The following is a 27496-nucleotide window of genomic DNA, read 5'->3' on the forward strand; positions in this document are numbered from 1 at the left end:
TCTGCTCCCTGGCACAGCCTCCCTCCCTGCTCTGTGACCCCGCCGGGTCGGGTACAGCCTCCCGAGGTGCAAGGCTGGAAGTGGGGGGGGGCCCTGGCTCTGGGATGTAGGAGATGTGCTCCCTTCCCTGGATTATGGCCACGCAGGGCGGCTGAGCCTCCTTTTACGGCGGGATTCAGCACAGCGGGGCTCTGGCAGCCTTCCCCGTGGGGCGAGTGGGGACACTGGTATTGTCCCTGTGCCGGCTGCGGGTGGTTTTTTAGGGGGGTTGGTCTCCTGTGGGTGTCTCCACTCTCTCCTGGAGAGTCTGGGACTCAGTGCTGCTGGCCCCTGGGCATAGAGGTGACCCCGATGGGGTATCCTGAACAGTAACAGTGACCCCAGCCTGGGGGTGGCACAAGGGGGTTCTTGGCCCAGAGGTGATGAAGGGAAAGTCTCTTTTTGGATAATAGTGGCAACAGGGGGGCACAGCAGGTCAGAGGTCCCTGCCCATAACCAAGCAGGGGTGGTGGGACAGAGGGGTCTCCAGCAGCAACTGGAGATGGCACAATGGAGTCCCTGAGTGGCAGGGGGAGGCCTTCCCATGACAAGGGGTGACTCAGCTGTGTCCCTGGGCGGTGGCAGGGGGGGCACGGAGGGGTCCCCATCACCAGCAAGGCGTTGCAAAGGGGTGATATAGAGGGGTCCCCAGCCTGGGATTGTCACCTTAGGGTCGCCAGGAGTGAGGGGCTTGTAGCCGGCGAGGGGCCACGACCCCCGTGGAAGGGGGGGAGGGGGCTGTGGCCGGCGGGGGGGCGCGGGCGGCGGCGGGGGCGGGCCGGGGCGGGGCGGGAGGCCGGTCCTGCCCGGTGCCGCCCCGCCGGTCACGTAGCTCTGCGGCACCGCAGCCACATTTACCGCGGGGCCGGAGCGCGCAGCCCGCAGTCCGTGCTCGTCGCCGCCGCCCTACACGGTATGGGGGAGCCGGGGGTCGGGGAGAGCCGAAGGGCCGGGGGGAGCTGCCGGGGGGCAGCCGGGGTGTCCCGGCGGTGGCAGCCGGCAGCCCCGCCGAGCCTCCCGGGTATCTCCGTGCGGCATCCCGGGGGTCGGTCCGCGCTGGGCAGAGAGACCCTCGGGCATAGGGGTAATGGGGGTTTGGGGGCACCCAGGATACTCCTCCTGCGCTGGAGGAACTCGAGTTTCTGCGGTGCCGGGCGGGGGATCGGGCGCCCCGGCTCCTGGGGGCATCACCGGCCCCGCGATGGCGCCAGCGCCGGGGTATCGCCATCCTTGGCGTTCCCCAAACTTTGGGTACTTCCATCCCCGGGTTGTGCCGCCCTGGGGCGGCTCCGCCGCTCATTCCCGAGCTATTTCCGTCCCCCCGGTATCCCCATCCCCGTATTATCGTCATCGCCCGCGTAACCTCCCCGCGGGATATTCCCGACTCTGGAGTATCTCCGTCTCCGGGGTACCCCAAAGCCCGGCTAACTCCAGACTCAGGTAGTGCCTCCCTGGGGTTTCTCTTTCCCCTTTTCCGGGAGTATTTCCGCCCCCCCCGTACCCCCATGCCCGGGCTGTTTCCATTCCTCGGGGGGTATTCCCATCCCCGGGGTACCCCCATCCCGGTCCCCTGGTGTCCTGCGCGGGTCCCCGCGGAGCTGCGCTCCCTCAAGATGGCTGGGCTGGGGGCGGGCTGGCAGGCAGGCACCAAAATGGCTGGGAGCTGCCCGGCATCCTCCACGATCCCTGCCACGAGGCTTACACAACGTGCCCTGACCGGTGGGGCCGGGCTGCCAGCCCGGTGGGGGTCCCCGCTGCCCGGGGAAGGGGCTACGTGTGGTTTCTGGGTGTCGCCCCGGTGGTGCGTGACTCAGTCCCCGTCCGCTCGCAGCCACCGCCACCATGACGCACCAACACCCCGCGCTGACGGCCGAGCAGAAGAAGGAGCTGTCGGACATCGCGCTGCGGATCGTGGCCCCGGGGAAGGGCATCCTGGCAGCCGATGAGTCCGTAGGTCAGTTTGGGAGGGGGAAATCTGTCCCGCCACCCCTTTTCCCCACGCCGGATGGAGGCTGATCAGGGTGCTGGGTGCCTGCAGGGAGCATGGCCAAGCGCCTCAACCAGATTGGGGTGGAAAACACGGAGGAGAACCGCCGGCTGTACCGCCAGATCCTCTTCAGCGCCGACAGCCGGGTGAAGAAATGCATCGGGGGCGTAATCTTCTTCCACGAGACCATGTACCAGAAGGCTGATGACGGCACCCCCTTCGTCCAGATGATCAAGGACAAGGGCATCGTTGTGGGCATCAAGGTCTGGGGCATATTCTGCTGGGTTTGTGGGGTGCTGAGGGTGCTTGGAGGGTGCTGGTGAGGCTCAGCGCCGCCTTCCTCTCATTCCACAGGTGGACAAGGGTGTTGTGCCTCTAGCTGGGACCGATGGCGAGACCACCACGCAGGGTAGGTGTAGCAGGGGCTGTGGGGTTTGGGGCTCCAGGGTTTGGGGCCATGGGGTTTGTGGCTGTGGGGCTGACACGCTGCCCCACAGGTCTGGATGGACTGTGGGAGCGCTGTGCCCAGTACAAGAAGGACGGGGCAGACTTTGCCAAGTGGCGCTGTGTGCTGAAGATCAGCGAGCACACTCCCTCCGCGCTCGCCATCATGGAGAACGCCAACGTCCTGGCCCGCTACGCCAGCATCTGCCAGCAGGTACGTGTGTGCCTGCTGCCATCGCCCCACAGGGTGGGCAGTGACCACTGTGAGGCCCAGCACTGCGCCTGTGCAGTGATGATGATCCCTGGGGATCATCCCCAGCGGCTGGACATAACCCCTGTGTTGGGTAACACCTCACGTGGGCATCCCCCATAGGGTCAGGCATCAATCCATGGGGCTAGGCATTGCTATGTGCACTTCACAAACATGGACATTACTCTGTAAGGCTGAGAACTGATCCTCCCAGCTTGGGCATTCCCCCCATCACCACCAAGGGGGACATTGAGCCTTGGGGCTGGCTGAGCGTCGCTCAGCAGGTCTGGGCATTGTCCCACGTAGCCATGGGGCTGAGGGATGCCCAGGGACATCTCTGTGATGGCCTCTGCCTGTTTGGCTGTTTGCAGAATGGCATCGTGCCCATCGTGGAGCCGGAGATCCTGCCTGATGGTGACCACGATCTCAAGAGGTGCCAGTATGTGACAGAGAAGGTGAGTGGTGGGGTGGCAGCAGGGTGGGTGCCATGCTGTGCCGTGCCATGCTAGGGGACTCCACGCTGCCTGTCCTTCCCAGGTGCTGGCAGCTGTCTACAAGGCGCTGAGCGACCATCATGTCTACCTGGAGGGGACCCTGCTGAAGCCCAACATGGTGACCCCTGGGCACTCCTGCCCCACCAAGTACAGCCCAGAGGAGATTGCCATGGCCACTGTCACCGCTCTGCGCCGCACCGTGCCCCCAGCCGTGCCAGGTACCTGCCCTGGCATGTGGCAGAGACTGGGGGAGCAATACCCTGTGTCCTTTCCTGTGCCATAACCCTGCTCTCCACAGGTGTCACCTTCCTGTCTGGCGGTCAGAGTGAGGAGGAGGCTTCCATCAACCTCAACGCCATCAACACGTGCCCGCTGGTGCGGCCATGGGCCCTCACCTTCTCCTACGGGCGGGCGCTGCAGGCGTCGGCGCTCAGCGCCTGGCGCGGGCAGAAGGACAACGCCGAAGCTGCCACCGAGGAGTTTGTCAAGCGTGCAGAGGTGATGGGGGCGGAGTGCCAAGGGCTGGGCTGGTGGGGACACCAATGGCTGTGTGCCCAAGGGAGGAAGGGTGGCTGAGGAGCGTGTCCCACTGGCTGAGAGAAAACACCAATGGCTGTGCTCCTTAAGACAAGGGATGCCAAGGACCATGGTCCCCATGGAAGGGACACAGTACTGTCTCTGTGGGGGGACAGCTAGAGCTGTGTTCCCATAGGGGAATGAGGGGTGCCAAGGGCAACATCTCTGGGCTCTGCTCCCCAGGTGTCCCCATGAACTGGGGGACCCTACAGGCTGTGTCCCCAGTGACTTGGGGGACCTTGAGTGACGCCTCAGCATGACCACTGACCCTTCCTTTCTCCACAGGTGAACGGGCTGGCAGCGCTGGGCAAGTACGAGGGCAGCGGGGACGACTCGGGGGCCGCCGGGCAGTCCCTCTACGTGGCCAACCACGCATACTGAGCCCCGGCCGGGCAGCCCACCGGCCCCGGCCCCCGCCCCGGCCCCCTCCCCGCCACCGCTCACACTCCGCTTCCACCCCAGCCACCCAGGGGAGCCGCCACGCGGGGAGGGGAAGGGGGGAGCGCCCCGCGGGATGTCCGCAGATGGAAGGAGGGCTCCGGCTCAGCCGGGCCCTGGGGGCAGCCAGCCGGGGACCCCTTTGGCCGGGGGGCTCCGTGAGGGGAGAGGGCAGGCCGCGTGGGGGGCAGGAGGGGAGGCCTGGGGGTGCCCCTGCCCTGCCGTAGCTTTGCAGTCCTGGTCGCTGCCGCCCTTGGGGCGCCTGTGTCGTGTTCGCCGTGTGCACCCCGTGTACCAAATAGCCTAACAACGAATAAATGGTAGAGACAGCGCTGTGCCGCCTCTTTCCTCGCCGCGAGGCACCCGGGAGCTCTTCCCAACCCCACCTCCCCTCCTGATCTGGGCATCGCCGGCAGCGTGTTGTGCTTACTTATGCAATGAGCAGTGCTGGGTCTCAGCCCGCCCACACACATCGTGAGGCTCCGTGAGCTTGGCAGGGGGTGGCTGGGCTCCCCCTAAGGGCGAAGGGGCGGGTGAGGAGCTCCAGTCTCCCATCTCTGTGTCCCGGTCGGTGCTCGGCGCTGCTCCGGTGCCCGCGGGCTGTGCCGCCACGTGTCCCTCCGCGGCACTCGTAGCCCGCCTCCTCACGGCCGATCCGCGCTCTGATTGGTTCCGCTGCCCGCCCGTGTGTTCCGCCGCCCGGCGCACGCCGCGCTCATTGGCTGCCTTAGGTATTACGAGTCCTGATTGGCTGGGCTGGCGCAGGGGGCGACCCTGCCGACCGGGCCAGGAAGTGAAGATGGCGGCGGCGGCTGCCTTGGCGGCGGATGAGGCAGGTACTGGTGGACTCGGATGCTCGGTGTTTGTTCGCTGCCTCCCGGCTCCCCGACCTCGGTCTCTGGGGAGCTGGGCCGGTGCTGAGCGCTGTCCCCGCAGAGCGGGCGCGGGGCCGGCGCGCTGCCCTGTCCTTCGCGACCATCGCCGTGGTGCTGGGACTGCCGCTGTGGTGGAAAACGACCGAGACCTACCGCGCTGCGCTGCCCTACGCGGACATCGAAGGGCTCGGCCAGCAGCCGGTGAGCGCCGGGCGGGCCCGGGGGCGGCGGCACTGGGGGCTCGGGAGCCCGGGCTGACGCTGCCCCTGTGCAGGTTCGGCTGGTGGTGCCCATGGCCGTGGTCTTCGGCCCGGGGTCGGTGCCCAGGGACCTGCCGAGGCCGCTGCCCTTCAGGGACGTGCAGGAGATGGAGATTTCCGTGAACCGTGAGAGACCCCCTTGTCTGTCTCTGCCCCGTCTGCTCCTCATGGGTGGCCTTGTCTTTTCCTGGGGGTCACAACCTGCCCATGGCTTCACTCCAGCCCGGAGCTCTCGGGACCCCAGCCCCAGTCACCAGCATCATCCTGCCCTGAGCTGGCAGTGCAGGGAGCAGGACAATTGAGGTCCCAGGGTGCTGCAGGGAAGGGACCAGCTCCATTGCCTGGGGATGGGAAGGGTGGGATGTCTGCCTAGTGCTGGGCTGTCTCACTACCAGTGTGAACCAGTGATGCTACATCCCATGGTGGTTCACGCCACTAGCACTGAAAGGACCTCGGGCCATGTGTCCCTCTGGGGTTGTCCCTTGTCCCTATGAGAACCAGGCTCCTGTGAGGGCCTGGGATCAGCAGATTCACTCAGGTTTTCTGCCCCTGCAGTGAGAAGCAGCGTCACATCCCGCTATGAGATGCACTGTCGCAGCACCACGGCTCAGGAGGAGGCAGCACTGGCTGCAGCGACTGCACGAGGTATTGGAGCAGGGAATTGCTGGGGAGCTCCTTTTCCTGAGGCTGGCTGAGCTGAGAACACAATTTGCTTTGTCTCAGAGTGAGACAGGGATTGGAGTGACATTCCCAACCCTGCCAGTGCTTCCATCTTCCCCAGAGGCTGATGCTGCTCTGCACCCGCTGCAGGACACCACCATGGGCTCTCTGACCATGTATGTGGTCCCTGAAACCTCCTCTCTCCTGCCTCAGGTAGGGAGCACCCTGTGGTGCCAGCCTCCCTGGGAGGTGGCATTTGTCACGGGTGGCTGTCACAGGTGGCACTGTGCTGTTCTCAGGGCGCTGCTCCCAGCCCTCAGCCATCCCATCCCCTCCGCAGGGCATCAATGTCTACGTGGGGAGGCACCGCAGCGCCCTGGTGAGGGCTGTGGGGAGCCTGGCTGCGCTGCAGGCGCGGCTGCGGGAGGTGACCCAGGTGATGTCCTTCACGGCCAGCTCCATCGCCGCCGCCCTGTCGGACCGCGTGCCCGGCGGACAGCTCGGCCCCGACGCACGGCGGAACCTGAAATCCAGCCTGGGTATGCATGTGCCCTCCATCCCTGCTCCCTGGCCTCGGAAATGCCTTCTGCTCCTGGGGAGGATCCCATTCCTGCTCTGCCTGTAACATTTCTGGAATTCTGGGCTAGCAGACCCCTTTGCCTGTAGCAGTTGTGCTGTGATTGCTCTGTTGGTGTCACCCCACCCTGGGGTGGGCCAGGGAGGAGGGGACAGGCCCTGCTGCTCTTGGGAGCTCTGTCACAGCCTCGGTGGCTCACAGGCTGTGGGTCCTTGCAGGGTATGAGATCACCTTCAGCCTGCTGAACCCTGACCCCAAGTCCCACACCGTGGACTGGGACATCGAGGGGGCTGTGAACCGCTACGTGAAGCCCGTCCTGGACAAACTGAGCTTGGTGGCCAACTTTTCTGTGGATTCACAGGTGAGGGCTGAGAGAGATGGTGGGGAAAGCCCAGCCCTGATCTCCGTGGGATGCACTTCTCTGCCAGCAGCGTGTCCCTTGTGTGCCTGCAGATCCTGTACTACGCTGTCCTAGGAGTGACACCACGCTATGACAAGGAGTCCTCCAGCTTCCTCCTGAGTGCTCACAGCCTCCCACACGTCATCAACCCCGTGGAGGCCCGGCTGGGTGAGCACTGTGCTCGTGGCTCACTGGGGTCTGTCTCATGGGACCCTGGCTCTCTTTTCCCCCCAGCCCATGTGAGAGCTGCTGGGCTGGCTGTGAAGGAGGAGCTGGGCTGTGGGCTCTTGCTGTCCCTGCCAGCCACAAGAGTTCTGTGATTCTGTCCTACTGCAGGCTCCAGTGCTGCCTCACTCTACCCAGTGCTGAACTTCCTGCTGTATGTGCCAGAGCGCTCCCACTCCCCTCTGTACATCCAGGACAAGAATGGAGCCCCAGTGAGCACCAATGCATTCCACAGCCCTCGCTGGGGTGGCATCATGGTATGGGAGCCATGGGGGTGCTGGCAGTGCTGGGACAAGGTGGTGGCTCCCAGTTCCCAGCTGGTGACCTTGTTGGCCTTGAGGCCTCAGCTATGCTTCGCTTCTTCTGTAGGTTTACAATGTTGAAGCCCCTGCTTCCCCTCAAGCCTCCCTCCCTCTGCATGTGGATGTGGACATGGCACGAGTGATGGAGGTTTTCCTGGCCCAGCTCCGGTGAGGATGTGCTCTTCCCTCCCCAGGCCTCTGTGGAAATCACTAGGATCAGAACAGGCTTTACCCAAACAGCTTGTTCACTCCTCCCTCCCTGTGTTCTGGAAGGCTGAGGGTGGATCTTTGTGGCCTTCGAGGTGCTGGCTACTGGCCATCACTGCTCTGTGGCCAGGGATGCTGGCACATCTCCCATCTCCTCATGTAGGAGGCTTGGTTTATCATGCCAAACATCCAGGAGGCAATTAGGCAGGATTTGGACTAAACAGGGAAGAAGAGCAGGGAGCTCATGGCAATGCAGGTTGTGATGTAGACTGGGACCATCCCTTCTACTCCCAGGTTACTATTTGGGCTGTCTCGGGAAGAGGTGCCCCCCGAGTTCCTGCTGGAAAGCCCAGGGAATGAGGGGCTGGCTGACTGGGAGCTGGACCACCTGCTGTGGGCCCACACTGTGGAGAACATTGCCACCGTGTCCACCACCCTGACCTCGCTGGCCCAGCTCCTGGACAAGATCGGGAACATCGTCATCAAGGATGATGTTGCCTCTGAGGTAGGGCTGGGGCACCCTGAGATGGGGAGCAGAGGGGTCTGAGTGTCCCTGTTCCCTCCCAGGCCAGGGACTGACCCGTGGTGTTGTTCCCACACAGGTGTACCGGGCAGTGGCCTCAGTCCAGAGCGCTGTGACCAAGCTGTCCCTGGGCCACCTGCACGCAGCTTTCCAGGCCAGCAAGGAGGCTGTCACCTCCTCGGAGAGGGCCTTCTTTGACCCATCTCTCCTCCATCTCCTCTACTTCCCTGATGACCAGAAATTTGCCATCTACATCCCACTCTTCCTGCCCATGGCTGTCCCAATTCTCCTGTCTCTGGCCAAGATTGTCCGGGAGACCAGGCTGCGTACGAAGGAGCCCACCAAGATGGACTGAGCGACGGTGCCCTGGCTTGGGGCTGTCCCCACCTCATGGGGTGGTGTTTGTCACACAGACTCATGGCCCAGAAAGGCACCCCAGGGCCAGGCCTGGCTGCTTGGCTTGTGTGTGCCAGGGCCAGCATGCAGGAGTGGGAAGAGAGGCTGCTTTGGGAGGTGGGAAGGGGTCTCAATTTGGGTGCTGAGCCCTCCTGCACCCACAGAGGCAGAGTGGGAGGGAGGGTGCTGCCTTTGTGCACCCCCAGCTTGGTGCTGTATTCAGAAGAAGCTGCTGTGTAAATAAAGAACCCTCTATTTATGGAGGGCTGATGTGGGGCTGTGTGAACCTCCTTTAGCCTTCTGTGGGGTGCCTATTGCCCTGCCTTCCCCTGGCCCACTCCATTGGTTTATGGGATCTGGCTCCTGTCTTAGGAGTATTGAGCCAAAAATACTTCATTGGGGAGGGGAGACAGTTCCTGGGGGGCAGTTCCTGGAGTGCAGCCCATCCATGGGTGCAGAGCCCACCCTAGCAAGCTCCATCTCCTCCTCCACGGTGTGCCGGTCAGCTTGGGGCGGGTGTCCCCGTGTCCTGTGCCAGGTGTTGGGTCTGTCCCCACCTCACCTGCAGGATGGGGAAACCCCAATCTCCTCCAGCAGCGAGGCTTTGCCCTGAGCCGCAGGGAGCAGCGTGGCGGGGCCGCTTCCCTGCTTGCTCGCCCTCCCCGCGGAGCCGGGCGGCGCTGGCGGCCGGGGGCGGGCCGGGGGCGGTGATGGCGATGCCCCTCCCGGTGCGGCGGCGCGCAGCGGGGCCGGGGCCGCTCACACCGGCGGCGGCGGCGGCGGCGGCGGCGGGGCCATGAAGGTGAAGAAGAGCGGCGGGGCCGGGGCGGCGGCGGCCAGGACCGAGGAGGAGCTGGGCCGAAAGGCGCTCATCGGGCCCGACGATGTGCTGGGGCTGCAGCGGGTCACCAGCGGTGCGTGCCGGGGATGGCGCGGGGGGAGCGGGCGGACCGTGTGGCTTTTCCCGGGGGAAAAGGACAGCCGGTCTTCCTCTCCGAGGGGTCTAAACCGGGGGGGAAAGATGAGCCGTTCTCCCTTTCAAGGGGGCTAACCCAGAGGGAAAAGGAGAACCCGGTTCCCGGGGGATGAGAAGTGGGGATGCAGCGCGGCAGGGACAGTCCGCACCGGGATGTGGCACCGGTACCGTCGGAGGAACAGAGCTGGGGATGCAGTCCCCCGATTCGGTCGGAGGTTGGGGTTGGGATGCTCCTGGCTGCTCTCCCCATCACCCTGTGTCTGTGCCCCAAGTGGAGCCTCCCACCCTGTGCCCACGGCAATGGGATGGGCTGGATCCCTGGCCACAGCATGGGGGGCACTTCACAGCAGCCCCCCATCCCATTTTCCCCCTCTCCAGTCTAGCACCCGTGGTGCTGAGGGCATCTTGGAGGTGGTGGGTGGCAGTGTGTGGCTGGAGGGGCTGTTGTGCTTGGCAGAAGGGCTCAGAGCAGCAGCACACGGGGCTGGGGAAGGCCAGGACAGGGGGGAATGGCTTCACACTGATAGAGAGCAGGTTTAGATTAGATATTGGGGAGAAATTCCTCTCTGGGAGAGTGGTGAGGCCCTGGCACAGAGAAACTGTGGCTGCTCTATCCCTGGAAGTGTTCAAGATCATGTTGGATGGTGCTTGGAGCAACCTGAGCTGCTGAAAGGTGTCCCTGCTCTGGCAGGGGGCTGGCAGATGGTTTTTAAGGTCCCTTCCAACCCAAACCAGATAATATGTGCTGATAATATCAGCGATGCCCAGGGACAATCCGCCCTGGTGTCCCAAAAACTCATTTTTCCATTTCCTGGGACCTTTGGGTTATGTCTCTGGGCTCTCAGGGCGGAGGGGCTGGCCCGGGGTCTGGTTCCCTGTGCCTTGCAGCACCCTGTGCTGTGGCCTCAGAGCCAGCTCTGTGTCACAGCCGAGCCCTGGGGAGGAAGGATGCGGCTGTGGGTGCTGGGGCGTGCAGGCAGCCCCGTGGGGCTGCTGTGTGAGCAGGATGGGAGGAGGACAGCCCGGCAGGGACTCGTGTCAGCCCTCAGGAAGGGCTTACAGAGGCTGCTCTGAGAGGGGCTTGGGTCCCTTCTGCGAGCTGAGCTGCTCTGCTGGTGCAGCTGCGTGATTCACTGCCCAGAAATCCCCTGCCTGTAGCAGGGAGAGGCACGCAGCAGGCACTGAAGCATCCTGCCAGCATCCTCAGTTGGATGGTGAATCCAAGCCATGGCTGCTCACTTCATGGCAGCCTCTGTGTCCCTGCCCTCCCCAGGGCTGTCTGAAGGGGACAGGGCCACCCCACACCCTTGCTGTCACCTCCTCAGTGGGGATGGCTGGTGCATGCTCTTGGTAAGCTCAGGGAAGGCTCCAGGCTTGGAGCAGAGCTGATTGTTGTCTGCCTGGGTCACAGTGCTCTGGAAAGCAGGGAGGATGTGAAATGCATGAAAATGTTGTTGTGTTCCTCTCCTGCTAGGAGACTTGCTGGTACTAGGGGTGCAGATGGGTCATGCTAAACAGAGCCAAGCACTGAGATGGTGTCCCAGGCTTACCAGGGGAAGTGCTTCCTGCCCTGCTGGATGTGGGGGAGCCAGGAAATGTTCCCCATGCCTGAAACCCTCTGTGAGTTTGGGGATGCAGGTAAACAGTACATCCATGCTGAGCATATTGTAACTTATCACCCAGGAACACTTTGCAACTCCCCTTCTCAAACTCTGTTTTAGTCCTGGTGGGTTAACAGAAAGCAAAGAATATTTGTCAGGTCTTTAACACCTAATGATTATTTGGGGCATTTTATGGCCTTAGCTCATTTCTACACCCTTAAAAACAGAAGGCCAAAAATAGCAATGTGAAACTGTTCCACTCTTCTGCTTCAGGTAGGGGAGGAGGAAGGACCAGGCTGTGTGAGAGAAGTTCACAGCTGCCCCAACCTCAGGGCAGACACCACACCCTGTTGCAGCAATTGTCTTTGACAGTTTGAAGTTGAAGGAGGAGTTGGTGTGCCAACTCCTGTCCTGGTGCCCTGGATGCCCTTTGTTGTTCCAGAAAGAGGATAATCCATCTTCATCCAAACTCATGGGCCAGTAGCCTGGCAGCTCACACTGTCGAGGGACTGCATTAGCCTGTGTCCTGCCTGGGACCTGGGGAGGGCTGCCCATATTTTTGGGTTGCTCCATCAACCAAAGCCCAGCAGGGCTTGGTACCACAGGAAGGAGTGTTTTAGGAATGCTCACACCAGGAGCAGGCTGTGTGTTTCTGAGCAGCTTTCCAGGTTGTGCAGGGAGAGGTGGAATTCTGGCTGTACCACAGGGTGGTTTGGGTTGGAGGGGACCTTAAAAACCACCTTGTTCCAGCTGCCTCACCAAGAACAGGAACACCTGCCTCTAGATGAGCTTGCTCCAACATTTCCTTGAACACTTCCAGGGATGGGGCAGCCACAGCTTCTCTGCACAACCCGTGCCAGTGCTTCAGCAGCCTGACAGGGAAGAATTCCTCCCTAATAATCTTTCCATCAGGCAGCACAGCTGGACTTTGCCCTCCCAGTGGGTGCAGCTGACCCAATGTGAGGTGGCTGGGCTGGGAGGGTGGCGAGGCAGGATGTGGCTCTGTGGGCAGCCACAGGAGCCAGCTGGGCTCTGCTCCTAATGTGCTTTTAATAAGCTTAACTGGGGAGCTGTGTGGACTGCCCTGCACATCCTGTGCCCTTCCAATGTTAAATTCCCCAGCAGCTCCCTGCTCACAACATTTCTGGGCACGCTGGGGTCCAGCCTGATGGATCTGGGATGCTGCCCTGGGGTATCTGGGCCTTCTGGCCAGGCTGGTTGTGGCTCTGCTCCAGCTGGATCAGGTGTAAAGAGAGAACCATTTCCTTTGCAATTAGCGAGGTTTGTCACTCGCTCACACAACTGTGGTTGGGAAAAGCGGAAAAAGCTCGTGACGTGATTAATTTAAGATTAGCAAAGGAGTGGGGCAGAGCTCAGTTCAAATTGCAATTAATTACTGAGGCAGCCAGAGGATCAGAGGAGTCAGATATGTAACAAAAGACAAGCTCCAGCCTCTGAGGCTGCCCTGCTTATCACCTGCACGCTTTGCCTGTAATACCAGATCAAATCTTACTTTTTAAGTTTTATTCTAATACTGATTTTATTTTAGCAAACCAATGGGATAAATCATTGATTACATGCTTAGAAACAGTTTCAAAACAAACCCTAAAAATAAGAAGCACATATGTAATCATTTCTGAAAGTAATCTCTTCCTCGAGCTGTCACTTGGGATTTTTCTGAGACTTCTCTAGGCAGCTTTAGCTAAAGGCCAGCTTGGCACAAGTCTGCCTCAGTAGGTTAGGCAGGCCAGACCCTTCTTGGGGGACTTTCATACCAGTTTCCTGCAGTCAATTAAAGAAAAAAAACCCCAAATAAACCATTTCCCTGCCCTCTGCCTCAGCAGTTCAAGTCCACAAATCCATTTCTAAATCCATGGGGTTTGGATAGGCAAGGAGAGAGGGAGGCACTAACAGGAATGTGAGGCAGATGTGCATGAATCCATCTTCAAAGCCTCTCCTGGACCATGACTTCCCTCCCCAGTTAACGGGGAGAATGTATTTTATTAGGAGCTCTGAGGAGCTGTGGGTGTTGTGAGGTTAACAAATCCCTCTTCTGCCCTGTCCAGGGCTGTGATGTGTGGCTGTCATTTGATGATTCTTGTGATTTCTTCTTGCAGAGCCATATCCCAGAGCTGTGCCAAGCTGCTCTCCCCATGACCCTTCCCTCAGCATCCCACACAGGCTGTGAGCTTTTCCAGGGCTCTGTGTTTCCCAGAGTCTCACGGTACAAAATGAGCTGTTGGGATTCCCAGGGGCAGCACACATGGGGTGTGTGTGTGTGGGATTCCTCCTTCTCCCAGGATTGTGGGTTTGGGCCATCCCTGGTGGAAATGGCAAAGAGGAAAGCTGAGGGAGTCAGCCTGAGGGTCTGGGCAGAGCTTGGCTTTGGCTCAGCCCAAAAATAGCTGATTTTGTGTGTGTGGTTTCAGGCTTTGAATGCAATCAGTGTGAAAAGGGTGCAGGAGAAAGTGTTTGGGTGCCTTGGAAATGGGGGAAGAGCAGCTCCATCCACAGGCTGCAGGGCTGTGATCAAATTAATTGTGAGAGGGTGATGTGTGGAAAGCTCTAGCTGAAATAAAAAAAAAAAAAAAGAAAAAGAAGAGATGAGCAGGCTGCCACAAAAATCAGAGCCTGGTGAGCTGTGCAGTAGGACTTGGCAACTGAGGGGCTCTGGGGACTGTGGGAAGTGCCTCAGCCTGGAGCCTCCTGGCCTAAATCCCTCTGCTTCCTTGACAGTAAATGTGCTGCTGTGGAAAAACCCCTGTGGGATCCTTCTGGTGCAGGATTTTCCCTCTGGGACGCTGCACATCCTAATTCCAGAGCTAGCTCAGAGGGCAGCTGCTTCCTCCCCTGCTTCTCCAAACCCCATGGTTTGGGCTGGAGGGATCTATTTTACAGGATTAGATCCTGTTTCCTGAGGCAGAGGGCAGGGAAATGGTTTATTTGTTTTTTTTACCTGAGCCCAGGTTGTCAGGGCAGGTGTATCAATAGCACCTGGAGCCTGCCCTGCCTTGCCCCCAGGTCCTGCTCCGTGTCCTGCGTCACCACTCGGCCTCTTCACAGGGTCTGGGCTATTTTTGCTTCCTCCTGAGACTCTTCAATCTGATAATCTCCTAATCTCCAGCTCCTGGCAATTCCTCTGCAGTTGTCTTGGCTTTACACCTGGCTTATGTCTTGGGAGTTGGCTTCAGAATAGCTCCTGACCTTGTTGGTTAATGCATGTTAGGAAACAGTCCTGCATAACTACAGGAGCCTCCCCATCCATTCCCTAAATTGTTGTGTGTTGGGGAGAGAAATGCCTGTTACAAGTCACTGCTGCTGCCTCAGTCTCTTGTACAGCATCCTCCTGATTTACACCCATTCCAGGACCAGATTTTCAGTTCTTTCTTACCCTGGATGCACTCTGCTTTCCTTAGTGGGCTCTTAAAATAGGAGCTGCCCCATCTGAGATTAGACTTGATGAGCACAGAAATATCCCTGGTGTCTGTGAGAGGGGACACGTGCTTCCTCCTGATTGCAGGGATGGGGAAAGGAGCACAACAAAGAGTCTGGATCCTATTGCCCATGAGCTTGTGATAAGATGTGCCTGGTGGGGTGGTTGCAAAGGAAATTTGGAAATACAGGATCAGGTTTTCGTTTTCTGTGATGAGGAGCAAACCTGATCTTGTGCATTTAAATGACAGGGAGAGGTCCAGAGGAGAAAGTGCCTTTGTTTGCTTTTCTGTGTTATTTAGCACTGTATTATCTCTCACCTTTTGTGCTCCCCTGTAACACCAGCTGCTAAAATACACACCTGGAATTGTGCACCAGGGTTCAGGATGTGCCAGTACCTGCTGGCATTGTCCAGGCTGTTCTGCTGGTTTATTTTGTAATCTTGGTTGGGTTTGGGAGGGCAGGAAGTTTTCCTGGATAAAAGCAGTCTATTCCCTGGATTAGGCAGTGGAGGTGTCACCTCAGAGCTGTTCCAAGGGGAAAGAGAACCTGCTGATTCTGAGAGCAAAGCTAGAGACACTGAACTGTTTGGGGTCACTTTGGAATCACCTTTTCCTACAGAGGGCATTGGAGAATTTGTGAAGGAACTAACTGAGCCAGATTCAGGAAGCCATTCACCTCTGCTGTGGTGTTTGTTGTGATCCAAACCCTTCAAAACTGTGATAGGTCTTTAGATAGTCTCTAAAAGTGAGGAGTTGCAGATCTTTGGGCATGATCCAGGGGTGATGAGAAAGAAGCTGGAGAGGCACTATAAGAAATGTGTGAGAAGTGGCTGCTAATACCAGGAGAATTGTTTTTAGGAAGGGTTTGGGGATGAAGGTCTGGAATATGACAATTCTCTAGGAAAGGGTAGGAAGTACTCCTGTATTGTGACTTTTTTTTTGCACTTTTAAATGTGAGTACTTCAGGATAAAAACCAGTCTGATGGGTTTTCCATGGCAGTGCTGCAGTATCCATGCCTTCATCCCTAAATCAGGTGAGTACTGAGTACTGCTTCAGGGGAAGTGGAAGAAACCAGAAAATATTCTGTCCTGAGAGACAAACCCACCATTCTGTGTAACAATCCCCTGTGTGGAGGTTTGATCTGCCTCATTCCCAGCTAAAATAACCACGGCTGCTGCCTCCCTTCCCCAAATCGTGGTGAATTAGGATAAGGGAAGCAGATGATACATTTAAGTGAGTCACGGAAGTGTGGGCAACTGGGCCCTACAGTAATTTAAAAATAAGTGTGTATGGGATGAGATTAGCCAATCTGACAGTGCTCAGCTAAGCAGAAGGATCTGCCAATTGCAAGCAGTCCATTCCCAATAAGACCTCCCAGTGCAGCCTCAGGCTCCTGTTACATGTGGGAAAAAAACAGCACGTGGCTACTTTGATTGATTTTTGAACAGGAATAGCAGAAACAAATGTAATATAGACTGAGAGGAATATACATTCCTCTGGTTTTTTGTTTTTTTTTTTTTTTTCTAGGAGACTGGGCACTGCCAGAGGAGTTAAAAACCCACTTGATCTGCCCGGATGGCATCCAGTTGTACATTGTCATGCTGATAAAAAAAGAAAAAAAAAAAAAAAGAAAAAGAAAAGGGTGTAAAAATAACAATGTAGGGGTGCAAGCATCAATGAGCAGGAGCCTGGTGGGGATTCTAGCCGGGGTTTGCTCCTCTTTGGAGGCTCTGCTTGGCTCTGCTCTGCTCCAGATGAGTCATGGGCACTGTTACTGCAGCAACGCTGCTGCCAAGGAGGGGGATAAAGCTGTTGCCATGGTGCTGGATGGGCAGGAATTCTGCAGGAGTAGAAACACTTAATAATTAACTTGCAGACAAACGCAGCTTCAGATTTGCCAGCGTGCTCCAGGGAGGGTGTCCTGGGCTCCTGGGTGACTGCTGCCTGTTGCCAGCAGCTTCCAGTGGCCATGGGCAGGGAGGGGAGCTGGGCTCTGGGAAGCTGTGCCTGCTGCCATCAGCTTGTCCTGCATGCTCCCAGCTGGGAAGTTGTGGGCTGGGTTAGGAATTGGGGTGGCTGATGTGTCAGAGCTGAAAATCCTGGTGTAATTGCAGGACGTCTCCCTGAGGAATGCTCAACATCAGGGCCAAAGGCAAGGGCTGGGTTTCAATTCCTGTCCTGTCTCCTTGGCTGCTGTTAAAGAGACAAAAGAAGATTTTTTTTGTGCAGTTCTTGGGATATTTGACCAAACACAGGCTTGTGTTTTCTTGTGGTAGCAGAAGGGTCGAGCTTATAACTTGTTCTTCCTGCCAGCGTGGGTGCTGGTGCCAGTTTTAGCTTGTGCTGTGTTGATAGGGAAGGGAAAATCCCTGCCAAATGCCAGGAATGCTTTGCACACTGTCCTCTCCCATTTATAGAATTGTAGAAACTCAGAGAGTTTTGGCCTAAGAGGGACCTTAAAGACCATCCACTTCCCTCCCCTCTGCCATGCAGGGACACCTCCCACTATCCCAGCTTGCTCCAAGCCCCATCCAGCCTGGCCTTGAGCACTTCCAGGGATGGGGCAGCCACTAATCCTCTGGCATTCCTTTGAGCATTCACCATATGGGGCTGTTGGAGAGCAGTAAAACTGTCCAGGGAGAACATTTAACACCTCTGTTCCTTGCACTGAGTTCACTTGGACTGTTCTCCAAGTTACTGGAGATTTGGAAGGAATAAAAGGTTTCTAGGAAAGTGCTGGTGCCAGGTGTTTGTGCCCAGGAGCTCAGAAATCTCTCACAGTGGTCCTGGATTTCTTAGACCTGTGCTGAAGTTGGGTTGGCATGGGCAGGTCTGAGCTCTGAGCACTTTTAACTTGTTTTTATTTAGTCAGTGACTAAGCCTCAGGTGGATGGATTTGTTGGAGTTTCAGAAATAGGAAAGCAGACAGAAATAAGTGATTAGCTCAGATTAACAGCAGGAATTAGTAGCTGAGAAAGTGCTTCGAATTAGAATGTTAAAGTATTATTTTCACCTTGGAACTTCCAGAACAAGTCTCCTGCATCAATCAAATGTGCTGTTGTTTGAAAGCTGACCTGACTTGTCACAGAGCATTTCTTTAGATTTGTCAGGGTAAAGTGAGTTATTGGAGCTGCTTTCAGTGTGTGCTGCATGGGAGGAGGATGGTTCCTATGCACAGCAAGGCTGAAGGCCAAAACTGGGGATTTTAGTAGTGGAATCCTCATCTCTGCAAGTCTTCAAAAGCCACTTGGGACATGGGTTAGTGTGACCACAGCAGTGCAGGGTGAAAGGTTGGACTGGACAATCTTAGAGGCCTTTTCCAACCTTAACAATTCTGTGATACATAATTTCTCAAAGCAGGGAAAGGCTCCTCTCCTAACACAGGGAAAGGCCTCAGCATCATTTTCAGTGCTGAGGAGAACAAGCCCTGGTGTGGGTGAACATCAGTGGGGAGAAGAGGCCACCCTTTGTCTGCAGAGGGCTGGAGCAGGGAGGACACTCCTGTTCCAGTTAAGTGCAGCTTAGTGCTCCCAAAGCTGCTTAGCCCTTGCATTCTGCCACAGGGCAGTTTTTAAAACAGGCAAAGCCTCTTAGCCCTGGAAAGGCTGGGATTTGATGGAGGTGCTGACTAGTCTCAGTACCCTGGGAGGAAATGGCTGCAGAAGTTGCTGGCACAGGGTTGGGAAAAGGTGATGACCTCTGTGTGTTGGAGGAGAGAATTCTTTTTATTTATTTCTTTCCTCTGTCCTGTCTGAGTCTCTAGAACTGAGACTGTCTTTCAGAGACATCAGTTTTGAGTTAAAACAGGCAGCAGTGGAGATGCATTTGGGCTGCTCTCACTGCTGATGTGGCCTCCAGAGAACAGCCAGAAATTCCTGGTATTTCAGGGCAGCCTTCATTTAAATTTGCTTCTCCCTGCAGATTATTTGTGCACTCCAGAGGAAAATGTTTACAAGATAGACTTCACCAGGTTCAAAATCCGGGACATGGAATCTGGCACAGTCTTGTTTGAAATCACCAAGCCAGCAGCTTCAGGTGAGTGCACACACAAAATAAGGTTTCCAGGAGGAAATTATTTTTTTTTTACCTTTCCCCACTCCTTTTACTCCATGTACTTCCCAAAAGCAGCAGAATCTCTCCACTGCAGGGGGGCTGGAGCCCCATCTTGCAGCAGGAATGTTTTTCAGGTGTCTCTTTGTACCAACAGGGTGAGCAGGGCTGGCTGCTGCTGTGCTCTTCCTGCTGCCATCTGTGATGGGAAGGGACAGATGGATGTTGTAAACAGGAGCAGAGCAGGAGGAGGAGATCACTGGGTGTTTTTTTCTTGGCTGTTCATCAGTTTGTGCCCTCTGCACACAGTTTAGCTGCTAGTTTAACATCTCTCACTGAGGAGTCAGGAAAATGGAATTTCCAAAAGAGAGAAACTGCCAGCGGGCAAATTAAACAAACTGAAAGTTTGCCTTTTTTTAAATTAATTTTTTAGGTGTTACTTGTAAGCATCCAAGTGTTGCCTGTTGCCAGTGGTGATAAAAACCCCAGGGCAGCTGTTCTTTTCCTGGCCAAGCACTTTTAACCCTTCCTGCAGGTGACAGGAAGTTTTCTGTAGCTTACAGGTAGCATGCTAGGGGGAAATGCTTGTCCAGAGTCACTCTGCATGTGAGGTGGGAGCAGTAGGTGAGGAATAGAAACCCAGAAGATAAGAAATGCCTCAAACCCAGGTGCCAGCTTGCAGCATCCCATCCCCGAGTGACCAGCGGTGGACGCCTGGAGGAGGGCGAGCTGGGTGATTCCCTGGCTGATGTGGCACAAGGGCACCACCCCCAGTACCCCCCCGAGTTTGTGGGTGCCAGGCAGCTGTGGCAGAGCTCTCTGTGTGCCTTTGCAGAGCGGGAGCACAACGACAGGAAGGATGTGGACCCCAACGCCGGGCGCTTCGTGCGCTACCAGTTCACCCCCGCCTTCCTCCGGCTGCGGCAAGTGGGAGCCACGTGAGTCCCCCCCTCTGCTCCCGGGCACTAAACTCCTGAAACTGGGGGGAAAAAACCCATCTCTGCCATCTTCATCCTGCCAGCAAGTTGGTTGAGCAGGGGGATTTTGTATTTGTTATGAGAGGTTCCAAATCTCTTGTTTTCTCTGCCTCTTCGCGCTGTTTAGTCAGTGCTGGAGAGATTGATGCTAAAAGAGGCAAAATAAAATAAAGTGGGAAGGATCTCCAAAGAAAAGGCTCTGGGGAGATCTTAGAGAACCTTCCAGTGCCTGAAGGGACTCCAAGAGAGCTGGAGAGGGACAGAACAGAGGGAATGGCTTCCCAGTGCCAGAGAGCAGGGTTAGATGGATTCTGGGGAGGAATTGTTCCCTGGGAGGGTGGGAGGCACAGGGTGCCCAGAGAAGCTGTGGCTGTTCCATCCCTGGAGGGCTCCAAGGCCAGGCTGGATGGAGCTTGGAGCAGCCTGGGGCAGTGGAAGGTGTCCCTGCCCATGGCAGGGGTGAAATTGGATGAGCTTTAAGATGTTTGTGTCCCTGTAGAATGCTTTAAGTAAAAGAGGAAACAATAATTTGATGAGTGCTTTTGCTTTATATTTTTTGGGTTATTTTTGTTGTTTTGTCTTTTTTTTTTTTTTTTTTTTTTTTTTTCTCAGAGCTCTCTTCTGCCTTTCAGGAATGGTGCAGATCTTATTGAAGCATAAAATCTCACATCAGTTTTACCCTTCTTTTTCAGGGTGGAATTCACAGTAGGGGACAAACCCATTAATAATTTCCGTATGATTGAGAGGCACTACTTCCGTGACCAGCTGCTGAAAAGTTTTGATTTTGAATTTGGCTTCTGCATCCCCAGCAGTAAAAATACTTGTGAGCACATCTATGAATTCCCCCAGCTCTCAGAGGATCTCAGTAAGCTCTTTAAACTTTCTTTTTCTGGTTTGTCACACCATGATGTTCATCTGAGGTGGTTTGGGGGAACCCTTTCTTAAAAGCTGTCTCTAGAGAGTGGGTTGGGTGGAATAATTCGTCCTTTTATATCTGTGTTATTTTGTTTTCTAGTAGGATGTATCTCATCACATACCAGGCAGTTGCTTAGGTTGTATTTTTTTTTTTTTTTTTTCGTTTTAATTCATAAAAAGGAAGCTTCAGTATCAGGGAGAAAAAAAGATAATTGTGTTATAAAACAAGCAAAAAAATAAGATTAAAAAGACATCCAATAAATGGATAACTTAAATGTTATGATCTGTTTTAATGCTTGATGTGCTATATTGTGAGCTTGAGAGGTTTTATTATGAACATAACTTTTATTTTCTCTCCTCTCTCCCAAGACACAATAGCACAAGCAATAAATCTCTGTGATCTTCCTCTTTACAACCCCTAATTGTGTGTGTCAGCACTAATATGACAGTCTGTGGAAAATGCAGTGAGGCCCTGCTGTCAGGCCAGAACAAATTTACTTTGAGGTTGCTCTTTTATCACTGTTTTTAAAAGCAAAACTAAAAGAACCCCGACCCAAAATGTAATGAGTTCTTGTTCTGAGATCCCCTTTATATGATGCCTTAAAATATTAGGATTATGAACATTTTTCATCCCTGAAAGTGTTCAAAGAAAGTGTGGATGTGACACAAGGGTTTAGTGAATTCAGGGTGGATTTTAATGTCTTAGAGGGCTTTTCCAACATAAAAACTCCATGATTATGCTTGAATTGTTTAAAATACACCAGCAAGGAGTGGTTTGGGCAATTCCCTTTGGGTTTTTTGGTTTTTCACCTGATTTTGCAGCTGCCTGGCTGGCACTGAGCAGTGCTGGAGCCCAGCCCTGAGCAGCACAGTTAATTTTATTGGGTTTTTTCCCCCTTTTCCCCCTCCCAGTTCGAGAGATGATCCTGCACCCCTACGAGACACAGTCGGACAGTTTCTACTTTGTGGACAACAAGCTGGTGATGCACAACAAGGCAGATTATTCCTACAGTGGAGGACCTTGAGCTGGGCTGGCCTCCCCTTCCCTCTGGAAATCGTCAGGGATCCCAAAAAAACCTCCAGCTCTGCTGCTCAACGTCCCCTGGACAAGGATCCACCAACCAAGGACTCTTTGCCACAGTAGGAGTTTCATGACATCTCTTGGGAGCTTTTGAAGCAGACCCAGTTCTTCAGAAGTTTTGAGCTAAAATCATCTTTGGATACCACTTCCCTAAGTTCTTTAAGTGTCTGCTTTGAAAATGGCCTTGTGGGACCTGAGGGGTTTTGCCCTAATTCTGTGAATTCATGTTCCTGCCCTCGAGTATCTTTTAGGATTGCTTTCCCAAAAATGTAATCAGAGAAATGGGAGTGGATGGATGCAAAGGCAGAGGTTTGGGTGGTTGTTTCTCTTTGTCAGTGCTTCAAAGGCCAATTTAACTTGTCCAGCCTGTTGAAAATATCCAGCAAAACATCTCACCAAGGCAAGTTTCATCTCTAGATTGGCTCTCCATGAGTATTTCATCCTTTAGTTTCCATCCTCCTGTTTAACCCTGGAAACACCAACACCTGCAATGGGGAGCAGTAGCTCAGTGACAGAGCTGTGTAAATTGGGTGTTTTTACATTTACATTCCTTTTACATTTCAGGTGAAGGTAAAATGGCATTGTGGGTCTGTGAACCTCCATAAGTACATTCCATTAATTTCAGTTTCTTGCAGAATAATCAGGAAAAGCAGAAGGGGTTTAGCTTTATTTAACATTTTTTCTTTATTAAACATGCAGCCTTTTCATGCCACACATTTCCCATGTCTAATTTCTTTCATCTCTGCTCGATACCAAGATAAGGATTTCAGCACTGCTTGTTAAATTTTATTTGTCTAGGGCAGCTGGGGAGTGTGGAATTTCCAATTTTCTACTTGTATCTGCATTTAAGAGAGGTTAAGACAGTGTTTTTCCTTTGTTAAAAATGTTTCTCATCAGATATTAATACAAATGAAACTAATCATCTACAGCTTTAACACACAGCAAAAAATTTAGCAAAAGTTCTCTCTTCAGATTCTGTGAGAAGGTTAACACCAATTTAGCCCAAGAAATAGCAACACCAAGAATAAACTACTGTGGGGTGACCTGTTGTCATGAAACCCTTACTCTGAAGGTCAGTTCACTGATACTAAAAAAAAAAAAAACCAACAAAAAAACCAACAAAAATAAAAGACAGTTGCAGTCTGTAGATATTTCTATAAATACTTGATGTCTCCATGTCTAATTCTGTGAGTTGAAGTGGAACATTCTATGTTAGGATAGGTGTAATAATTGTAATAATTTTTATAAAAACATCATTTCCAGTCGTGAGGAGCTTCTCTGTAGTCACAGCCTATGTCAGACAGGACAACAAACAATTCAAGTGTAGCCTAAGGACAGGGAGGTTTTTGTGCTCTTCTTGGGGCTCTGGTCACTTTTCAGAGTGTCACCATTTGTGTTTGGCTTGGCTTTTTTCACTGCTGAGAGAGGAGGCAGGTTTGTTTTTTTTTTTGTTTTTTTAGAAAAACCACAGTGATTTTAGGCTACAGCACATTTTTTATAATCTTGGTAGCTACAAAAGTGTGTCAAGTTCACTGATTGTACACAAGTGATAACTTGTAGTAATTCTTATCACAGTGAGAATTGTATCTATCACTATTTTTTGTCTCTAGTGGATTAAATCACACAAGTAGCCTAGGGCTGACTGAGTTTGAGAAATACAAAGGATTTCCTCATTATTTGTGCAGTACTTTGAAGTACTGACCATTAATTTTATAGCACAGTAATTACTAAAGATGAAAATAGTTTTAAAAATGTTTTCATTCCTCCCCCCACCTTTTTTTTTTTTCCATCAGGGCTGTTAAATCATATATCCAATGACATTTTGCAAGTTCTAAGTATTTCTGAGTTTTGTTTCAATTTGCAGACAAAATTTAAAGACAAAATAGAGTGTGTGTTTATAATTACCACTGTGTATAAGGTTTTTTAAGGGATTATTTTTCACCTGCTGTTCATAACAGTCACTTCTGTGCATAAGATTTTTAAAAGACTTTTAGGAATGGAATTTGCCCAGAATTGCCAGTCATCTGTTTAATAAGTTGTGATGAGATCAGCTGTACTTTGGTGTCATTTGATGGGATTTCCTCTGAAATAGTCATGTTCTGCTCCTTTTTTTATGCTACCTCCTTTCAAGACTTAAAGAAAAAGAGTAATTCCATAAAAGTATTACTGTAATCAAGGGAAATTTGGGTGGTAGACATGCCCTTAATGAAAGAACCAAGAGAAAATCACAGTGTTCCCAGGAGTGCAGGGTATGACTGGAATTTCTGACATTTTTCTAGGGTAGGCTTGAGGTTAAACACAAGAGGATGAGTTATCAGCTGCTTCTCTCCTGAAATCTTTTATAATTCAGATTATATATGTAATAATTCCAGTCTCACAGAAAATTTAGTGTGAATCATATGGGAATTATTACACTGAGTTTGTTGCCTAATATTATTAGGAATATTTTAAGCCAGAAATAAAGATTGGACATTTTCAATAAAATCAATTTCAACCAATTCTAGCTTTAGCTTTTCAGCTGGGACAATTTTACTCTTATTGAAAATCCCCAGAGTTTGCCACAATAACAAATTCTGATTCCTAAAGCAAGGCAAACACCAGGACTTGGTGGGGAGAGCAATTAAGGAGTGCAGTTTTTTTTTCTGTGTCTCACTGTTATCTCACTTGGGAATTCTTTGTTAGCATTCCCTCAAGGTCATCACATCACAATCTTTACAAACACGTGGGAATCCCTGTCCAGGAGAGAGGTTCTGCTCCTTTCCCACCTGCTCATCACATTGGTGTTGACATAAACAGCACTAAAATAATGTTTCTCAAAAAATTTGACTATAAAGTTGCTGTTTTAATGCCACTTCTTGTTTTGCTTAAAAACCACCTTCAGAATTTAGTGTTAAAGACCAAACTTTGTGCAGCACCCAATAATTTCATCTTCCTTCTGGAGGGGAGCTGAGTGTGCAGCCCAGTTGTGGAACTCACATTTTTTCTCCTTAAACTGGCAGCTGATTGTTATTATAAACCAGTTGAAAATGAAGTTTTAGCAGCCTTGTTCACAGAAGAATTTGTTAATCTTCTTAACTAGCTATTATTTTGTATTTTAACATTCATCATTACTGGGTTTACTTTGGAAGTTCATTGTGAAATCACCAAATATTGGCTCTGGGAAAAAAAGAATTACTGTGTTTTCCTCCTTGATCTCATTTTAAACATGACTTTAATTAGCACTGCAGCTCTGTTTTAACAAGCCAGCCTGGCAATTTGGGATCTGACTTTCTGAAAGTGAAAGAAAACATCCAAAGCTAACCAAGATTATCTGCTAATAATGCCTGGCTGTTTCCTGTTGTAAAACAGGATTAAGTGTGTGCTTTACACAGTGACTTAATCTTGGAAAAAGGAACTAAGTCTCTCTGAGTGCTAATAGTGACATAATTTTTCTGAGAGACAGGGAAATTACAGTTCAACACATTATTTCAGGGAAATTATAATTTGACATATTTTTTTTCACTTTGTCAGTCTTGGATTCCTTTAGTAGTCTGGGTTTTTAAAGAAAGCAGCAATACATTGCTGGTGAGCTGCATACTCTAATAACTCACACTTCCATGGCAGGGAGAGAACCATTTCTTTTTAGAATTAACACATCAGCTGTGGTTGAAAATCTAGAAGCTTTGCTCTCAGTTCAGTGGCAAAAGCCAAAATTGTTTCTGTGAGTTTTCTGTTACGTGGTGACATTTCTGAAATAACTGAGTGATCCACCCTTCCTGACTCAGAATATTTTATTTATTTATTTATTGTAATGTAGAAAGTCTCTCCAGGGTTGAAAACAATCTGCTGGGGTTTAGTTCTTGTTCACAATCTCTCTCTATGTCTTGTTTTTTTGGGCAGGTCAGTAAGGTGCTCTATTTTCCACCTCTGTCCTCTGAGTTTTATTCCAAAATCTTGTGTAGTGTCACAGTGGTGGCTGTGTGTGAAACATGCAGGCTACCAACTTCCAAATCTCTTCAGTTTGAGAAAAAACTGTGGAATTGTATTGAGAATTATCCTGCATATCAACCCATAAAAAATAAACTCCAATCTTCATGACAAAAGTAAAAGGGAGCTCTTAGTCATGCACAGATTGGGGCTATTTAAGGTACAAAAATGCTAATACCCTACTGTCACATTTAGTAAGTATTATAAAAATGCTCTATTAATTATTCATAACCTGGAAAAGATGGTTAACAGCTCAGTTTTAATTAGGTCTGGTTAGGAAGGAAACCATAGAAATCATTGCTGTTGTTTGGGGCTGCAGGGCAGCAGCTGGAATTGTGTGTATGGCACAAAAATTTGGGCAGGTCTGTTTGCATTTGGGGGGGAAAAGTGAGGGAAAGGAGGACAAGGACAGAAAAAAGAATTAATTTCAGGTGTTTGGACCCAAGAGCTTCAGTTTTCTCCTGGGTCTGAGGCAGCTGGGAGCTTCTGGTTCTCCTCTCTACCCCCAGTGTAAAATTTATAGAGACTTTTCAGTATTGATTAAATACCATTGAGAGTTCATATCACTTAATCCACGTGGAAATTGCTGATTTATTTGAGGGGTGTGATGCTCCAGGTCTCACCTTGCAGCTCAGTTGTTCTCCCCATCCCTGGTCAGGGTGAAATGGTGTTTTTGTGCCTGCAGCCCCCCAAAAACCCCCTGTGCTCCTGCCTGCTCTGGTGTCTGCTTGTATCTTAATACACCCAGCAAAACTGTTTGAATGTGAATTCTGTTTGTTTGTTTGTTTGTTTGTTTTTCTTGGCATAGAAACAGAATTGTCTGTATTAAAATGTATTTATAAAAAAATATATATATCTATTTTTTGTGGAAGGAAAGTAGGATTCTGATTATTATACCACTGGGAAAATGTTAGGAGCATTTTTACTGAGTTAATTTCTAATTCTTTGTACCTTGGTAGTGATTTGTTTGCTAGGAGAACATCCACTGTGGCAATGCAATGCACTGTCCTGCAGAGAATCTGGTTTGCAGAAAACTGTGAGTCTTTTGTTTCCCTTTTGGGACAGGAGGGAACTGAGGAAATCACCAGGAATAGAAGGAACCTTGGCATGGAATCCATTCTGTGGCTTTGGCTTCAGCCTGTTTGACTTTTTGCAGATTAAGTAGAGAGAGAAAAGATTGAGACTTAAGGATTAAAAAAAAAAAAAAAAAAAAAAAAAGAAAATTAGATGCTACAATTTAGTCTTCCTGTAGGAGAAGGAGAGTCCTTAAATTAATTTATACAGGGTTTAAATAGGGATTGCACTTGCTTCAATTGATTTAATATTGGCAGCTTAGTCATTGATGTGCATCCTAGGGAATATGCTTAACTTTTTCCATTACCTTGGAAAATGGCTCAAAAACATGTCACCTCCATTAGCAAGTGTTTCTTCTCCTGTAACAAATTGCAAAATGTAAAAAAAAAACCAAAAAAAACCAAAAAAAAAGGAAATAAATTATTGATCCTAGAAACGAGGGTGATTGTCTATTTTATTTAAATATTTCTATGAAAAAAACATTCAAAGTTTCATTTCAGGTCTCTTCCATCAATATTCAAACTCCAGTTTTTGTGCAGATGTGTGTGAGCAGCTTCATTTTTTGGTGATTGATGGAAAGGCTCTGCAGTAGTTTGGGTAGTTCTGAGGTAAAACCATCACAGCAAAAGTGTTCAGGTGGGATTTAACTTTCAGACTGGGAAAATGTCTTGGAGTTAATTTATTTATTAAATAAATAAATATTTATTTATTAAAATAAATTGGTATCAATTACATTAATGGGACTTTGGAGCTGCACAGATCCCAGCT

General features: G+C 51.9%; 3 protein-coding genes across 6 annotated transcripts; all 3 read left to right on the forward strand.

Annotated features, from left to right (window-relative positions):
* Positions 1-208: 208 nt before the first annotated feature.
* ALDOC (aldolase, fructose-bisphosphate C) lies at positions 209-4558 on the forward strand. 2 transcript variants are annotated; one of them, XM_056506846.1, is made up of 10 exons: positions 209-227; positions 888-952; positions 1871-1993; positions 2078-2289; positions 2381-2435; positions 2524-2684; positions 3092-3175; positions 3258-3432; positions 3513-3712; positions 4076-4558. In XM_056506846.1, the coding sequence occupies exons 3-10, from the start codon at positions 1882-1884 to the stop codon at positions 4169-4171; spliced, it is 1095 nt and encodes a 364-aa protein (XP_056362821.1). In that variant the 5' UTR covers positions 209-227; positions 888-952; positions 1871-1881; the 3' UTR covers positions 4172-4558. The 2 variants fall into 2 exon arrangements, with proteins under 2 accessions (XP_056362821.1, XP_056362822.1); XM_056506847.1 differs by lacking the exon at positions 209-227 and having other exon boundaries at positions 847-952.
* A 414-nt stretch (positions 4559-4972) lies between these two features.
* Positions 4973-8929, forward strand: PIGS (phosphatidylinositol glycan anchor biosynthesis class S). Of its 3 annotated transcripts, none has more exons than XM_056506707.1 (12): positions 4973-5064; positions 5165-5304; positions 5378-5489; positions 5919-6008; positions 6145-6236; positions 6364-6562; positions 6819-6961; positions 7054-7168; positions 7337-7482; positions 7595-7695; positions 8029-8239; positions 8337-8929. In XM_056506707.1, the coding sequence occupies exons 1-12, from the start codon at positions 5028-5030 to the stop codon at positions 8610-8612; spliced, it is 1662 nt and encodes a 553-aa protein (XP_056362682.1). In that variant the 5' UTR covers positions 4973-5027; the 3' UTR covers positions 8613-8929. The 3 variants fall into 3 exon arrangements, with proteins under 3 accessions (XP_056362682.1, XP_056362681.1, XP_056362683.1); XM_056506706.1 differs by having other exon boundaries at positions 4995-5064; positions 6127-6236; XM_056506708.1 differs by lacking the exons at positions 4973-5064; positions 5165-5304 and having other exon boundaries at positions 5400-5489; positions 6087-6236.
* A 468-nt stretch (positions 8930-9397) lies between these two features.
* UNC119 (unc-119 lipid binding chaperone) lies at positions 9398-26877 on the forward strand. Its single transcript, XM_056506798.1, has 5 exons — positions 9398-9567; positions 18587-18700; positions 19551-19653; positions 20385-20557; positions 21520-26877. The coding sequence occupies exons 1-5, from the start codon at positions 9450-9452 to the stop codon at positions 21630-21632; spliced, it is 621 nt and encodes a 206-aa protein (XP_056362773.1). The 5' UTR covers positions 9398-9449; the 3' UTR covers positions 21633-26877.
* The last annotated feature ends 619 nt before the right edge of the window (positions 26878-27496 follow it).

The sequence above is a fragment of the Oenanthe melanoleuca genome, chromosome 19, assembly GCF_029582105.1.
Source record: "Oenanthe melanoleuca isolate GR-GAL-2019-014 chromosome 19, OMel1.0, whole genome shotgun sequence".
Taxonomy (NCBI): Eukaryota; Metazoa; Chordata; class Aves; order Passeriformes; family Muscicapidae; genus Oenanthe; species Oenanthe melanoleuca.